Source organism: Merops nubicus, unplaced genomic scaffold, assembly GCF_000691845.1.
Source record: "Merops nubicus isolate BGI_N331 unplaced genomic scaffold, ASM69184v1 scaffold16537, whole genome shotgun sequence".
Classification (NCBI taxonomy): domain Eukaryota; kingdom Metazoa; phylum Chordata; class Aves; order Coraciiformes; family Meropidae; genus Merops; species Merops nubicus.
This window is the reverse complement of record NW_008619731.1, coordinates 22,419-37,533: the sequence shown is the minus strand read 5'-3', so window position 1 is coordinate 37,533 and position 15,115 is coordinate 22,419. Positions and strand designations below refer to the sequence as shown.

Here is a 15,115-nt window from a genome sequence, read left to right as displayed (position 1 = left end):
TGGGTCAACAGGTCCTTGGACAGCAAACCACATTGGTGATACCTTCTGCATACATAGAAAAGTCATTCTACTGCCATGCCTCCTACTTGTTGACACATTTCCTCAATGGCAAGGAGATGAAGCAGTTAGAAGAGGTCTGACTAACCAAGTACCAGTTTTGCTGAAATGTGTTATCCAGTTAGGAAAAAAAGAAAACCACAACTAATCTAAAATCTGAAACATGACAATGATTTTGAATTTTCTAAATTTAGGTGACTCCACCTTGATCAGGCTTGTAACTTCAGAGTATAGCAGGGCCCAAAACTGCATTAGAAACCAGAATATATAGAGAGCAGTCAGATATAGTCCGTTCCCAATTATCTCTATATATTTTTAGCAAATTTCTCATTAACAATGATTGTCATTAATAATGACAAGATAATGACAAGCACCATGTTGGCTCCATTAAAAAAATCTGCTATAATCCAGCTGGACTTATTAGCTCAGGTGCAGAACTACATAAATACAGCTATGCAGCTTCCAGAGGCAATTAATGGCTGGAACCAATCTAGCTGCTTTCACGTGGCAGAGGGCTGGAGCTGGTAAGAGATCAGACCTAAGCTGGCTTCAGACAAAGGCAGCTCAGTCTCCACGGGTAACACTTACTTTACTGGAAGCCCTGAGCCCAGAACAGAGAAAACTGAGTGACTCTGGATGAAGCCAGCCTAAATCTGGCACAGAAAAAGAACTAATAAACAAACTCAACCCAAACTGGCTCCCATGCAGCCTGCTGAGCATCCCATCCCTCTGCTTCTCAGTATGCTGAGTTTGGAGCACTGACTGGTTTGGGCACAACACTGCACGAACACACATCAGTGGGTCTAGTCCTGTGTCTTGGAGCTCCTCACAGACTGGCTTGTTGTTCTTGCCATCACTTTAAAGCCCTAACTGATGTGGCAACCTACTCCAAGAATCTCTCTCTGGTTACTCGTCACACAATTACACCCTTCCCCTTAAAAGAAAAGTGAATTTAAAACCACTGTTTTTCAAAGACTGCTAATACAGAAGAAAAAAAGAAAAAGAAGAGTCCTCACCCTCATTTCCCAGATTAAAAAAACTACCAAACCCTCTTACGGAGCATCATACATGTGTTAGATGTCAGAGAGTAAACCCAGGGACCAGACTGCAGAGAAATTGTGTGCATATGTCTTAAAATCTTGGTATCTTCAATCATCAAAGTAACACCTTAGTCTTCACTTATGTACTCCTCCTAATGGGCAGTGCCTCCTGATTAATACAATTCAGCTGAATCTACATATAATTGCACAACAAAAAGACAAGAAATCCTTTGTACAGCAAACAGATTGAGTAAAAAACAGATATAAATTTAGAGGAAAATGAAAGAACTGAAATACTACAACAGTTACACAGCACAGGGAGGTAGCTCTTGAGGACAAGAAAAAAAGTGTTTTCACTGAGACTGTCAAGCTCTCAAATTGTTGAAAAAAGTGTCCTGGTTAGGATCATATCTTTAAGAGGCTCACAGAATACAGTGTCCTCAGCAGCTGCTTATAGAAGGATCTGTCCATTCATAGCCTCATTACTTCCATCCTCAAAAGCTTTTATCCACAATAGAACTGAGAATTATCTAATATTTATTCAAGATGAAAGTAAAGAAAAAAAGCCCTGTAAGATTCATTTTACCTATAGGTCACTTACATAGCAATCACTTTTTTTAATCTAAGAAAACTCAATCATTACAGAGTTTTGCTGCAAATAATACAACTAAATAAACATATGCTCCAGCAAAAACTTAGCATGTTATTTTTTTCTTGGCAAGAACCTGTTAACACCTCTAAATATAACATTTATACCCTATGTGAGGTAAGAAGCATTGGACTCAGCACGGGAATCAAGCAGATGAGACAAAAATTAGAGTGAGCTTATGCATCTCCTATGCATCTAATAATAAAACCAGATGTTACTACTTCACAATTTTTAAGTAATTCCTAAACTGGCATCAAAAAGACAATAGCCATTTTTTAGCATGATGTATAATGTTATTTTCCCCTAAGAGAATGATTTTATTGAAGAGTTCCCATAACATCAAGTCTGCTACAAAAAAAAAAAAACAAAAAACAAACACCAACAAAAAACTTGAGAGAGAAAACTTAATATGGGTTCACAACAGCTGCAGTCCACTGATGTGATCCAGGATCAACCACAAGGAAAGCAGCTTTGCAATCCTACTAACACATCACACAGCTCTACATCCCCACAGACAAAGTCATTTCTTCTTGTCATATTTATGTCAATCTATAAGGCAGCAAACTTACACACTGATGCTGGCAGGCTATGTAAAAATCTTTCAACACACCCCATGCCAGCAATCTGCAGGGACAGATAAGTAAGGAAAATAATCCCTCATTTTGAAAAGAAAATTTTCTAACTGCATTTTTTTGATGTAGGAACGTCTATTTTTGAACAAGAAAAACAACTAAGCAGTGTTTCACATACTTTGACCAGATAAAGAACAAGAAAAATAATTACCCTAATTAATCCAGTAGAACTGCCCTTCTTATTTATCCCAGAACCAAATATTAAGAGTGTGAACTGCCCCGCAGTTTTAGCAGATCTATGTGTCTCTCCAGTCTCAAACTGAGAAGCCACTGTAGATAACACTAGGGCTAGATACATTTATACAGAACTACAGTAATCAAAACCTAATTTATAACTTACAATATAAAGTTGTGGGTTCAAATTTATAGTTCCATTCACTTGTAATCTAACCACCAGCATCAGCCAGCTTCCAACAAAGTTTTATTAACATGACTCTAGACAGCAACTACAGTCAAAACTACTTGAAGGCATTTCCAAATCATGCAAATAAGCTGATGAAATGTAAATCTGCTTCATTTGTTTAACTACCTCACATTCTACTACATTTAACTGTATGTGCTGTTATACTTTGTGGTTTGTCACTGAATAATGCTGAAACCAACAGGGACCCTTAATAAGAATTTTTCAATTCTGCATTAAAGTCTCAAATGCACTTGTTTTAGTAACTTCCCTGTAAACAGAGTTTAAATCATTTTATTATCCTTTCCCAGTTAAGATGATGATTTCTTCAGTAATCTGAAGCTCATTATATCTCAGAGACCAAAGCTTCCATAAGCCTTCACACAAGAGTGACTCAAATGGAGATGACTATCTGGAAAAATTTACTGGATTAAATTAGTGCTTCTCACTGAAATAAGAGTTTTATATAGCAAACAAATTGTTTTCTTAACACAGTAACGTTGTGCAAACACCATGTTACCTACCCATAAACCCTCTGTTGAGAAAAGTACTACTGCTGGAAGTACTGCTGTCCATGTTTGCAGAGGTGAGAATTAGTTGCCCTCCTCTAGGATCACTACTGGCAAAGTGAGCAATGTTTCTACAAAAAATGTATGGCCTATTTTGATAAATAAATACATACATGCAAAGACAGATATTTTGGTGCAAGTTTCTAGCTTCCTAGGTAAAGAGGAAAGAAGTTTAAAAAAAAACAAACTAACAATCAAACAGATTCCTGAAGGCTCCAGAGGTATATGGCAGCAACAGGCTCCTATGACTTCTGATAAACAGAAGCAAAGGATATTTTGCTTCTAAATTTGTTTATTTATTTGGCACATTTATTTGGCACTCAAATCAACATGCCTGGAACCAGAACCTAAAAAAACCCAAACCAACAGAAAAGCACAACAAAAAACCGAAGCCCAAACAAGGCTCACCCTCACCCCCTGCCTGACAACCTGTCTTCAACCAGAAGCTCCTAACCCTGCCTGAAAACCACTCGGAGATGATACAGACACCCCCTGATGACCACACAGAAAGCATCAGAACTGATTTTCAGACACGTAGCTTCTTGGATCATGCCACAGCACAGCTTCTTAAGGCAGCTTTTCTTTCAAAGGGCAAAGCTAACCAAGACTGAAATATGACTTCCCTCTTCTGTGATCATTTAAATGTGTAATTTCTCAGAATAATACCACTTTTCCTACACAGACACTCCTCATTGATTCCTACAAGGTCTTCACAACAAATGGGAATCTACAACCTCTTTATCTCCTACTGTTTTTTTCTTTTGTTAACATATTATATGTCTTACAACAGGACTCAGTAGTCCTCTCAAGTTACTATTTCATCAAAAAAAAAAAAGCACAAAAAACCACAAAGCCCCCAGCAGCTTTTTTTTTGGAGCTTGGAGCCCATCAGGATGGTCGTTCCTACATTCCACACACCAGATACTGCAGATTACTGAATCAGACTGGGCAAGCCAGAGGTACTAGCTACGCTGTACGTGGTGTACAAAAAGTTAGATGCATGGCTTTGTGCCAAGGAATGAGAGACAGGAACCAACCATAGAAACCTGTCACTCTGCTGATAAATGACAGTAACTTTTCTACTGTCATTCAGAATTCCCACTATGGGCAGATACCCTAATAAGCAACTCTTTGGTACCTGAATGTCAATAGACACAGAAGACAAGAAATCTATCAGTGTTGAATACCTGAGACAGCAGAAATGTTAACTGTGCATGTCACTGATACACTGAAATATTTAAGAAACACTTTTTTTGTATAGTCCATAAAGTGCCATAGAAGAACATACCCTGATTCACATTTTTAGTGTTTTCTCCATACACCTGATCATATTAGGAATGAACAAAGCTTAGCAAAGGCAAGCTGTAGAAGCATGTGAACCACAAACCATTATGCTGTAGAGCCAGACCCAGGCTTTGCATTTCAAGTACTGTTTAACTGTATTCATATAATGGGTTTTAAGCTCTAAGTTTACTGAACATTTTGTTCTGTTTAGCTTGTCAGTAAATGAAACTGATGTAACTCAAGAGCACAGAACCAAACAGGTACCTACTGCAGGACAGTAGCTACAGAGATAATCCAGATGTGTGTGAAAGCATCAGTTCCTCAACTGAGAAAGCCAGTAATGTTTAAGCTAGAGCTTAAAATCTTGTATTTTTCCTTTCTAAGTGCTCTTTAATAGTTAATAGCTCTATTTTGTAGTAATTTCCTAATTAGCCTACACACAGCTTCCACAACAGCTGAATTCCTTGGGTTTTTTTGAGTTTAACACCTTTAATTTTCAGCTATTACATGGGATACTATTTTACACTGCATATTATTTTAAGTTGAGAAATCTGAGCTATAGTTTCAATTTTAATCTAATCTTCTGTACCAAAAGATAATTAATACTCTCCTTAATTCATAGGTTACACAAACCTTAACTTGCTCTAGACTTTGGTCCTTAATTTGAGCTTCACTCAAGAAAGTAAGGATTAAATTCCTGTTTTTTTCCTCAGCATAGTGACTTCTCAAGTAGATTTCTAATGCCTGAAATAACCACAACAAGAGAGGAAAGAACCCAGCACAATATAAGCTGAACATCCCATACAACGCGTGCTCTGCATCTTATAATGTTCTACCAATGGAACCAAGATGGCAAAGGGAAGGAAGGCCTTCTGCAGAGCGAGGGCCTCCGAGCAGCATGTCAGAAAGAAATTGTTTTTCTGCTTCTTTTGATGGGAGATGCTTTCAAGTCAGGAAATGAGAAACAGGTGTGCCAGAGGGCACACACACATCCATGCACCACACTGCAGCACACGCGCTTTCAATTTGCAGACATGAAAGAGACTCCTGGTGAATGGAAGGAGAAATGAAAATCTAGCTTGCTTTCTGCAAGCCATAAGCAGAGAGCTTATGGAGCCTTGACAAGCTGCTGGAGCTCCTCTAGCTATGGAAACACACAGTACCTCAACACAAAGTGTGGGGACAAAATGGAAACTTGCATTACCTGCGTTCATTCCAGAATGGAAAAATTAACCCAGTGTACTCCACTGCCAAGGTATGACCATCCTCTCCTCAGAAACTAAAAAGACAAGTTACAGGTTGTCTCTATTGTACTATCTATTCCATACAGCAGAGTCTGGACCCAGTCCCATTAAGTTGTTTTAACTTTGATGGTGTTATTTTCAGTTAAATAGTAGTGCCTAGACGTGTCAGTTAACAAGTTCAAAACCTACTATTTCTGCTTTATTTCCTGAACAACTTCTAGTTATGCCTAATGGAAACACAGTGGAACCTGTATTTTAGTAAGCTCTGGTTGTCATTACCAACATCTCTAGAAGGAGCTGAGTAAAAACTTGGAGGCCAATGATTTTAAGAAGCAAAATACAGTACAACAAAAATATTTACCTGGTAAGTTACTGATACAGCCAGTCACATATTAAATAAAAATTTCAAGTCCAATTCTGAAAAGACATTAAATGCTACAGTCTAGCATGATGCACTATGGTACTAAATTAATGTTGCATAACGTTTAGCTTTTTGTATTCCTATCAGCTGCTGCATCTTCCCTTCATAGCAGCAGGGGAAATTTTTTACTTACTGACCTGCTGCCAGAAAGAACACCTGCAACCAAAGTCCTGTCCAATTCCTAAAGCATTGATCCTAGAGGGATCAATGGAGCACATTCTTGTTGCAGATGGAAAATTCTTAGATGATTTAACTTCCCAACTGATGAACACCTACTAAGAATATGCAAATGGAAATTCTTCCAAAAAAGCTGTAGCTTCAGTAAATTTGGGTAGGTTTCAAAAATAATAAAAGACAAATTCAACATCCAAACAAACTGTGTCTCAACTATCTTCCCTAAGGAAAGGTGGGAGAACACTTTCTATATCTTGAAGTTTTTAATATGGGCAAAGTAAAAAAAAAAAAAATCACTCAGAAGAACAACTCATCCAGGTTTTCTACACTTTTACAGAGAAGGAAAGAAAAAAAAAAAAGGCTAAAGGCTTAAAATATGCCAAATGTATGGATCCTTCACTTCTAAATAGTGGAAGATAACAGATACTTTCAACTATTAAAACCTCCTATTTGTTTCAATTCTCATGAACAAGAAGAATTTCAAATCTAGAACCCAAAAAGGTTAGGATGAAGTAAAAACATAGTTCCATTAAAGAGGATGTGTTTCACACTCTTCTTTACATCTAATACATTTTGAAAGATTCATTTCAGTTAAACTAAAGAGGAAAAAGCAAACTCATTTTTATCTAAGGCTTCCTCAGAAGCTTTGTTGCTCTTGATCTCTTTGTAAAAATACTATATCTTTCCAAACTGCATCCCTTTTGTCATATAAAACTTACAGGGAAGAAAATAAGATAGTAGTTTGGACGTTAGCTAACTAAATGCATACAACCATTTTCTCGCCATCACAGGAAAACATTAAGACATAAAAAGAGAGTTCAGTTTGCTGCCATCTCCATTTTAATTTATATCCCTGTACCTATTTCAAGCCATTTGGCAAGGCCTGGCAAAGAGGAGCAGGACTAAGAGTGTTCAGAGGAGATGTTGCTGCCCCACGTTATGAACACACTGCCCTGGGAGCAGCACAGCTTCTGCAGGAGACTACCACGTCTGAAAAGCCCATGCAGCCTCACGCTTACAACATATCATTACATGAAGTCCAATTAAAATTTCCAGATGCAATAAGCACTTTGATTGTTGCATCCATCCAGTTCTGCTTCAAAACAACCCTTCTGAAGGCAATTCAAAAAAACCATTCTGATTATTTTGTGGACAAAACCCTCAGCTTTGAACACTGTGGTACGGCGTTTAATTGACTGCTGCTTAAGGCTCCCATTCCCACAAATCATCTCTCCCTGTTGCTTCCCCCTTCCCGCTGCCTCGTGGTGCTAGCGAGTTCATTCAGACACCACATGCTACAGAACTGAAGCCTCCAAGCGGCATCTGAACCCAAAGGCTGAACTCTTGACAGGAGCATTCACTTCTGAGGTAACTACTGATCTGTCTGGAGATAGACCTCTTTCTTCCCCTACCCTCTGGTTCACTGTAACAATGACATAACCCTTCTCCACATGCAGCTGCTTCGTCTGCAATGCATTATATTACCTATTATTCCCCACATCTTACAGGACCAGGCTGATTCTGAGAGATAATACACATTTCTACACAGACATTCACTGTATCATAGTATCACTCCACATATTGTAGCTCACAGTCTCCACAGCAGACAAGATAAAATGAGATGTGGAATTCCTCTGGATATTTGGAGCATGGACTCAGAAGGATGCACAAGTGGCACCTGCCCAGGTATCAGCACTCACTGGATACCTGTGCAGCCAAAATTGCCCTCAGCACAGGGGGATCACAAAAGTCCAGGTCCTCCATTACTAGTCTATTTATTGGCATTAAAGCTTCCTTGAAAAATATTTACTCCACAGATTTGCACATCACTGTGGTTCCTTTGAAATGAGTTTTCAAGTAAGAATCTACAGTTCACTGGCTTCCATAAGGAGAGACAGAAATCCTGGCTGAGGGCACAGGACAACAACCAATTTAACAAGCACAAGCCATCTCTCCATAGGTGTTATTTCCCATTCCACATTTCCTACTGCATTCTGCCAGCAAAAGGACCCATGAGGCACACAAGTGACTGGAAAGAACAGGTATCAACAAAGAAGTAAAAGTTTGAGCAGGAAAAGACAGGGGGAGGAAGAGTGAATACACTTATTTCTTTATTCATTAGGACTTCAAGAACAAGAGAACCCTCCTTGAGCAGGGAGCTGCACTAGATATCTTCAGAGGTTCTCACCAAGCTAAAGTTTTGCAGTTCTACACAATACAAAATGGGCTGGTTTCCACTTCTTGGAATGATGCATCGTGTACATGTACCTATAGCCAATACAGCTTTTAAAGTATTTTCATGTAGTCCCTACAATGCCTTTTGAGAACAGAGAACTTAACAGCCAGTCCTTTAGGATCTTGGTGAATCCACCAACACAAGAAATTGTTAAGTGAGTCAGGAACATTCTGCTTTCTTACATGGAGTGCCTACAGTCTGTGTATGCACTCCTAAAACGTTGTGTTACCTGTATCTGATTTTCCCTCAGTCAGGAGTAGACTCTAGGCCACAGAGAAGACCAAGACATCATTGAAAGACTTTTCCCAGACCAAATCCTCAACTACACCTCAGTTCATGTCCATAAATCTCATGTCCCTGCTACTTTCTCAACAAAACAGAACTTTGGGCTCAGTCCTGAAGCCAAATTTTATTTGTTAAAATCCTTAATTTTTGTAAAAGAGCTGAATGTATTTAAAGATTCTACTCCTTCTTTATGATTATAAACCAAAATAAAGTCCCATTCAAATTCACCCTAGAACGTCACATCACTGAACCTTTCTTGTATCAAAAATTCTCGAATGGATTCTAGCAAAAGCTGGAGTCTGCACCTTTTTGTTAGAGAATTTCTGCATTTTGTAAATAATGCAAGACCTTCTAGCTGCAGAAATATACTATTAAAATGTCTGCTGGCTTCAATGGCTGACACACAAACACAAAGCACATCACCCATGCATGAAAAATGCTTAAGTGTGCTTTCTAACTACTTTCTAAAGATGTAAAAATGAATGCAACACATTATTCCCAGTCCTTACATTTCCAATCAAAAATCCCACTTAAAGCTACATATTTAAAGCCTCCTGCATTAGCTGTTACTGTAAATTTTATATTTATCTTTATATTTAAGGTTCTGTATGCCCAAAGAGAATTATTACTTTTCAACTATCTCCCTGGAAAACCACAAGCCTGCCTCTTACCCCAGTAGTATTACTTTTGGCACAGTTAGTAGAGAAATATTCACAACCATCATGGATATTCCAGCTGGGGAGGAGATTCAGTGTCACACTTGATATTATTTTGAATGAGAAGAATATACACAAAGTCTTTGATTCCTATTATGCTCAGGAAAAAATAGGAAATGTTTTCTTAAAGTACAGCCAAAAAACAGACTATTGTTTCTCCTGTGGTTGGGTTTTATTCACAAATGTTTTCCCTCCAAGTAATACCCCTCTTCCTGTGTTTACATTCATATACCAACAAAAAACATCCACTAGAGTTCCAAGCAGCCTTATGAGAGTGGTTTTGGCCTCTTTCTTTTGGGAGGTGGTAGGGATGCTTAGAGGGAAGGCTGTTTTGTGTGTATCTGTGCATGTGTGCAAATGTGTACACAAGAGCATGCACGAGCTCTTAAACACCAAAGATTTGGCTTCTACTACACCAATCCAAAAACCAGTTTAGCTGTTACTTACATTTAAGCTAAATAAAAGGCCACTAGTAATGCTCATCTCCTTTAGCAAGCTTCCCCTCAGTCTCTACCATCGTCCTTGCACACAATGGCACTTGCATTGTTGTTAGGTGTCACAGTTAAGGTTGCTCAGGTATCCTAGCTATGCCTGCAACTACAAAATTCTCTGAATTTCTTGAATTTTAATCTTGGGCTTGAGATATTTATAGAATTCTTGTAACATTTGTCCTTCACTTGCCAATAAAGTACCACAACCATCAAAAAGCCAACAAAAAAAATAATTCAGAGTTCATACGTTGAAATGTCTTCAAAAATTGATACCAAAAAAAAAAATTGTTATTGCTTATGAAGAAACTGAATTTTGGACTGAGAGTTACAGAATAAACCTTACACTTAAGGCCCTTTATATTCACAGTCATTCCTAATTTCCACCATGTCCCTCATCTTGTCTTTAGAATTCTAGTCTTCATCTTTTGATTTCCGTTGTCCCACCTCCTGTTAAACTGTAGCCATAAAATATGAGTTGTACAATATCCTGTAGTTTATAAACCATGAAGTAGCTTTTGAGAAGCCAAAAAAAATAAAACCAAAGACAGTGTGGCTAAACAACAAAGCCAAATGACTGTTAGAGCTAAGAAAATAATATTAAAAAAGTTGAAGTCATGCCCAAACAAGTTCAGAACCACCACCTTTGGCACATTCAATATAAAATCAGGATAAAAATGGCCAAAAATATTTGAGAAACAACTTGCTAAAGGCATAAGAACTAATACCAAATCCTCCCTGAACACATAAAAGCAGGAAGCCTGCCAGCATGCACAGAGCCAACAGAAGATCAGATGTAAAAGCATGTCTTCAAATAATACATGACCATTGAAATAAAGCTACACGACTATGAACTACTTTTAAAGAAGTACTTTTAAGGCACTGCCTTCCTCCCCACCCCCCTTTTTTTTTCAGCAAGAAGAAGGTATTGAAAGATGTGTCTCAGATTGAAACTTCAGAAGGATTTTCAAACAAAAGTAATAAAAATTCAAGAATAAAACCTACTGCGTTACTAACTATAGTATTTAAACTTAAACTTTCATTTTTTTCCAAGAAAGCTTCTACAAAGGTAATCCCTCACAGAATAAGAACTTTCCCAGCAAAATTTAAATAACTAGTCTTCTAAGCACAAAAAGAAATTTTAAATCTTCAGAAAGTCATCCTGACTTATTAAAAACAAAGATATCTCCACCTTATAAAGTCCCAATATGAGGAACTGGCAGAACCCTGGGTGACAGTGTAGGTGCTTTTCCTTGGAGACCTGTGCACACCCTCTGAGACAGGACACCAAACTGCCTAGAGCTCTGCTACGACCCAACGCATCCACTCGGACGCTCCTGCCGAGTCTGTATTGTTTTCAGCATGCAAGAGTTTGTGTTCTGTATACTTTGAATAACTGTTCCAAATTCCCATTTGCCCACACCAGAGCTTTCCCCCAGTCATGCAAAACTCAAAGACATGAGCAATTTCATTAAATATGGAATCAAAGCAGTTTACAAAACCTGGATCTTAAAAACCTACTTGTAGGAAACCAGTGCCAAAGAAGACCATTTTCAAGACTCAATAGAGCCTGACATAACAAACTCTCATGGCTTTAGAGTGAGAACTACAGAAACTAAACTGATCGTAAATTTCAGTTATTTTGTGTACAGATTTTAGATGTTTTTACATACAAGTGTATATGTCTGTATGTAAAATGTAACATGAACACACACAATTTTTATTTATATATAGCATGCAGGTTTCATTTGTTGCTGTTTTTTAAATAAATGTCCACGCAAAACCAATTTAGAAACCTACAGAGACTCTGTGAGTGTATGTTTATCACTTTATACAAATAGTCTGATTTTAGGTATACCAAATGACAACACCTCTTAGGAAGTACTGTCAATCTTAGAGCTTTCCAAATCAAGGCATCTTCCAGAGCTTAAGCAGTACCTTTAGTTTCTAAAAACTTCATCCAACAAAAACATATATTAACATATTTTCTTGCTTAGCCTTGGCAATTTCACCTTTTGAAGATTTGCAGATGTTTGTGACCCTATTCCCATCTCCCATTGTGATCCAGCCATGTTGTATGTCTCTTCTTTCAACCTTTTCTATAACTTAGTTTTCCATCTCTCTACCCCTTAATCGACTTCATGGTTCACATTGTTGGATGCTCATATTTTAATCAAGAGTCAGGAATCAATAGACTTTAAAACTGCACTAAACAAATTACATTATAAAATAAAACATTATGAGCTTCTGAAAATGGAAAAATAGAATGGTATTGATTACAGAAGCGTTCTCACTTCCTGTAAATATTTCTATCTCACTCTCTCTCTCACACACACACTTTAAAGGAAAGCCAGAAACGAGAATTTAATTAAACACCACTAGCCTGAATTTTAACTCACTGAATAAGCAGATGGCCATGCTTCATAGACTGCCAACAGTCTATTCCAATTAAGTGGGATTGGTATGAATGTAATCATAGTGTAGAATCATAGAATCACTACGGTTGGAAAGGACCTCTAGGAATGTCATGGAACCTAGAAGATTTGAACCAAAGAAACATATATATATATGTGTGTGTGTATATATATGTGTAATAGTTATAAATAGTATAACACTAAAGTATTTACCACAATATAAAATCAGTACCAACAAAAAGAAAAGAGGCCATCATTAAACACAGATATTTCCTTTAAGTGTATCAGGATGCTTGCCAGTGTGTGCATAGACTTCAAATCCAGCTGACTTTGTAAAGAACAGTTTAAAACAATTGAATAAAGGTGTCCTCAGCTTTTCCACAAACAATTTCTAATATTGGATTTATACTTGCTAGTTAATATGGTCCTCAATACAAAGGCAAGACAGACTTAAATACAGGGGAAATTAGTAAAGTATATGACTTCAAGAGCCATTTTAGCCTCCTTCAATGCTCTTCAGCCTCTTTCAAATTCCTAGTTCTACACCCTTTTTCCTCCCCAGTCTCCGTAACAGGACTCTAACCCTGCAGCACTCCTGGGATATACTTTACATTACCAAATCTGAACTTTGCAGATTGTTTCCATGTCTCCTTACACTGACCACAGATAACTCTGACCATTAAGCAATAGTCCAAACCATAAATTTTGCATCTTGATAAAAGCATTTAGAAAAAGGCATTAGAAGCAGTTTTTCTGATTGATACTTCATACAACTAGGAAGAAAAAAAGAGATGTAATGCAGTCTGCTTTTTTAGTAGATCCATTGACAAACTTCATTTTATAGTTGGTATCTCCAGTGCTCAGTGTGCCAACTGATGGAAAGCTCCGTGTGACAGCTGGCTGAGAGGCATCAGATGAACAAATCACTTTTGTGTGTCCAGGATACCAAGACTTCAAAAGAAGAGATGAGAAGCCACCCTAATTCTTACATTATTTTCACAATTTCTGAATAAATGTTTTCTAAGACACTTAATCTAGCAATTTAGTTTTGCCTTTTCCCCTCCCTTTTTTTTCTTTTCTCAAAAGAAGAGATGAAGAATGAAGTCATTTAAACATTCACTTAAAACAGTAATGAAATATTTTGGAGGAAAAAATGTATCCAAGGAACCCTACCATGGAAAAGGGCATGCTAATTATCCGAGTCCTTTACAGAAGGTTTCCAGTCACAGACATATTCTGTGTTTAACAGAATATTAGGCTTATAACAGAACTTCTTTACAGAAGGACAGGTCCCTCAGCACTTAAATACAGTACATCCTTCCAGTGCAATACAAAAATCTTTTAAACGGGTTAAAAGTTCGGGATTGTTAATTAAGAAAAAAGACCAATATATGCAAACAGCAGAGACTAATTCATGGATTGAGAGACAGTACTGACATACATATATCTATATGTAAATAAATAGAGACCATCCTCTGGAAATTATGTTAATACTTTAATTCACCATTCATAGAAATACTTGATTTGGAATTTGTACACTAGTTACAGAGAAAGATGGCAACTTTTGGAAATATTTATAAATAAGTAGTAAATACCTGAAGTACTCACAGCAGTGGAGTAAGGGGTATGAGCTCCTGTATTTTCAGCCCAGCAGCCACAACCATAAAGAGCTGCCTAAGGAAAGAAGTGCATCTTTCGTAAATGTAAGAATACAAGGTTTATGGTTTATTCCCTTCCCTTAAAATTAAACCAAAAGAATACAACAATTAAAGCCCCCAAATCAACAAAAAAAGAGAAACCAAAGAAAAATCCAAGTATTAACAGAAAAGATAAAAAAGAAAATTGCAACAGAATTGCAATTTCAATCTGTTTTGCTACATCTTCTTTTACTATTCTTAGAACTGAGCCATTATCACAGATGTATGGTATTCTAACCTAACAGAAAATGAGGGCACAGCTATAAAAGACAAAATAATTCCAGCTGCTCACTGTTTATAAATAAGTCCCTTTCACTTGGCTATTGTGAAAGAAAAGTCTTAAATACATTTCAGAAAAGAACTGCTTTTTAGGACAGTGGCAAAAGTCAACCAAAAATACAGCTTTACAGCAATGGAGCATCACACTTCTGATGCACCTCAGAATTCCCTCACCTATTAACAATGAGCAACACCTACACCTCATGTGGCCTTTTAATACCTTTGTCATGTGAACCAATTCACCAGATAACTTAAAAATTCACTAGGATATTTTCCCTAAATATTGATGAAAATATGATTTAAAAACACTAAGCATTTAACAGACTATTTGTGATATTAAGGAGGCATTTCAGAAAAAAAAAAAAAAACAAAAAAAACCTTACTGTTAGGTCTGGCAAAAGGTAACTAACTACAGAACAAGCTATGAATGTTTTATAACACTGATAGAGGACACTAAAAGCAGAACTTGCATTTCAATGTAGTGATAATGCTTTCAGAGTATAATGGGAAGGAAGGGAGAACATCAGTTT

The 15,115-nt window shown here is 37.3% G+C and overlaps 1 protein-coding gene across 1 annotated transcript in view; it reads right to left on the bottom strand.

The window, feature by feature from the left end:
* The window catches only part of LOC103776400 (threonine aspartase 1-like), a 62,414-nt gene that overhangs the window by 28,129 nt on the left and 19,170 nt on the right, over positions 1-15,115 (bottom strand). The window contains 1 exon segment of the mRNA XM_008943911.1: positions 14,205-14,283. Within this exon segment, the coding sequence (XP_008942159.1) occupies positions 14,205-14,283 (79 nt within the window).